The 1,531-nt window shown below is 35.6% G+C and overlaps 1 protein-coding gene across 1 annotated transcript; it reads left to right on the forward strand.

Annotated features, from left to right (window-relative positions):
- The first annotated feature begins 227 nt into the window (after positions 1-227).
- On the forward strand, positions 228-1,161 carry LOC110916098. Its single transcript, XM_022160855.2, has one exon. It carries the CDS (start codon positions 363-365, stop codon positions 945-947), a length of 585 nt encoding a protein of 194 aa, XP_022016547.1. The 5' UTR covers positions 228-362; the 3' UTR covers positions 948-1,161.
- The last annotated feature ends 370 nt before the right edge of the window (positions 1,162-1,531 follow it).

Genomic DNA, 1,531 nt, shown 5'->3' on the forward strand with positions numbered 1-1,531 from the left:
ATATATAAATATTATTATGTAGGGTAGTCAAGCTTTTAATAAAATTAAGGTAAATAAATATATGAGACATCGACATTGACAAAGTGGTGGTGGTCCCAAAACTCTATCGCTAAGTAATTGACCTTTTGACTTGGAACTTTATAAAGTGTTGTTACTCATTACACATGTTTGTGCATACGAATTGAGTTTCAGTATTTTATTGTAACTACAATTACTTTATAAGTAAAGTTACAAAATCAATCAACAAATAACTTTTAATATTAATTAAATGCACAACCCTAGAGTGTCTCTTCCCTTATATATACACCTCCCTCCTAGTCACCCAATTCAATCATATTTCAATTCTTTAGAAAACAAAAATCATGGAACAAAATCTACCGGTTATACCTAAAAAGGTTTGGAGTGTCCTACGTTTGTTCTACTACATGCTACGCAAAGGCGTGTCCAAAAACAAGATATGGTTAGATCTCAACATGATGATGAAGCGTGCCAAGATCGCGGGTAAGGCCTTGCAAAACCTCCTCTTCCACCACCACCACAATTGGGCGACGTTTGCGGCTAACCGCCCTTCACACCATCTCTCCATTCCCTCTCCTCCGCCAGGCGAATACGCCACCACTCCTTCCACTACTAACCACAAATTCTCGCTATTTTCTTACCATAAGAAACACCATAAGGACAACCAACCCAAGGTCGCGGATATTGACATTGTGGCGGTGATCAAGGCGATGGAGATGATTCATAGTGAGGCAACATCTCCCGCACTCCCAGGGTTTGGGAGGAGTCCTATGGTTAGGCAACTGAGAGTAACAGACTCTCCGTTTCCGTTGAGTAGTGTTGATGAGGACAACCATGTGGACGAGGAGGCCGAGCGATTTATTATCCGGTTTTACCATGATCTGCAGCGGCAGAAGCAGATTTGTGGTGGCGACACGCCGGTCTTATGATCTTTTGATCAATTGTTAGTTGTGCTTCTAAAATAAGAAAATGAAAAGAAATTGTTGGCGTGATGTTTAAAGATATATTGTTGAAGGGTTATATGTGCCAAAAAAAAAAAATAAATGTAAACAAACTTGTTAAAAACAATTGTATGATCGCCAATGTATTATGCTTATTTGTTTTGTACTTTATTAAAACTGATTTTTGTTTTTTCTTCTTTAATTTCTGTAGTTGGGTTCTGGTTTTAAAACTGATTTTTGTTTTTTGTTTTTTTTTTTTTTTTTTCTGTAGTTGGGTTCTGGTTTACATAGGTATTTGCTTATTTGTTTTATTTGACCCGGCCCGTTTTTTATATATACAAATTTTTACCATAGTCTTGTGAATTATGGAACCCTCCCGACACCCTTTTTAAAGATCTAAAAATTACACAAATGACACAAATCGATTATTACAAATGAGAAGCATAATATTTAGCAAGAAAAACAATACCTTAAAGTTAACAATTACGAGCTACTAGTTATCTATGATATAATTAGCAAATTTGGTGAATAATGCTTTGCTTTTTTTTTTTAATATCTTTTTGCATCTTTTT

Source organism: Helianthus annuus, chromosome 16 (assembly GCF_002127325.2).
Source record: "Helianthus annuus cultivar XRQ/B chromosome 16, HanXRQr2.0-SUNRISE, whole genome shotgun sequence".
Lineage (NCBI taxonomy): Eukaryota > Viridiplantae > Streptophyta > Magnoliopsida > Asterales > Asteraceae > Helianthus > Helianthus annuus.

Excerpts from the sequence above, each read along its gene's own strand:
- LOC110916098 (XM_022160855.2), top strand. The coding sequence starts at position 363 with ATGGAACAAAATCTACCGGTTATACCTAAAAAGGTTTGGAGTGTCCTA.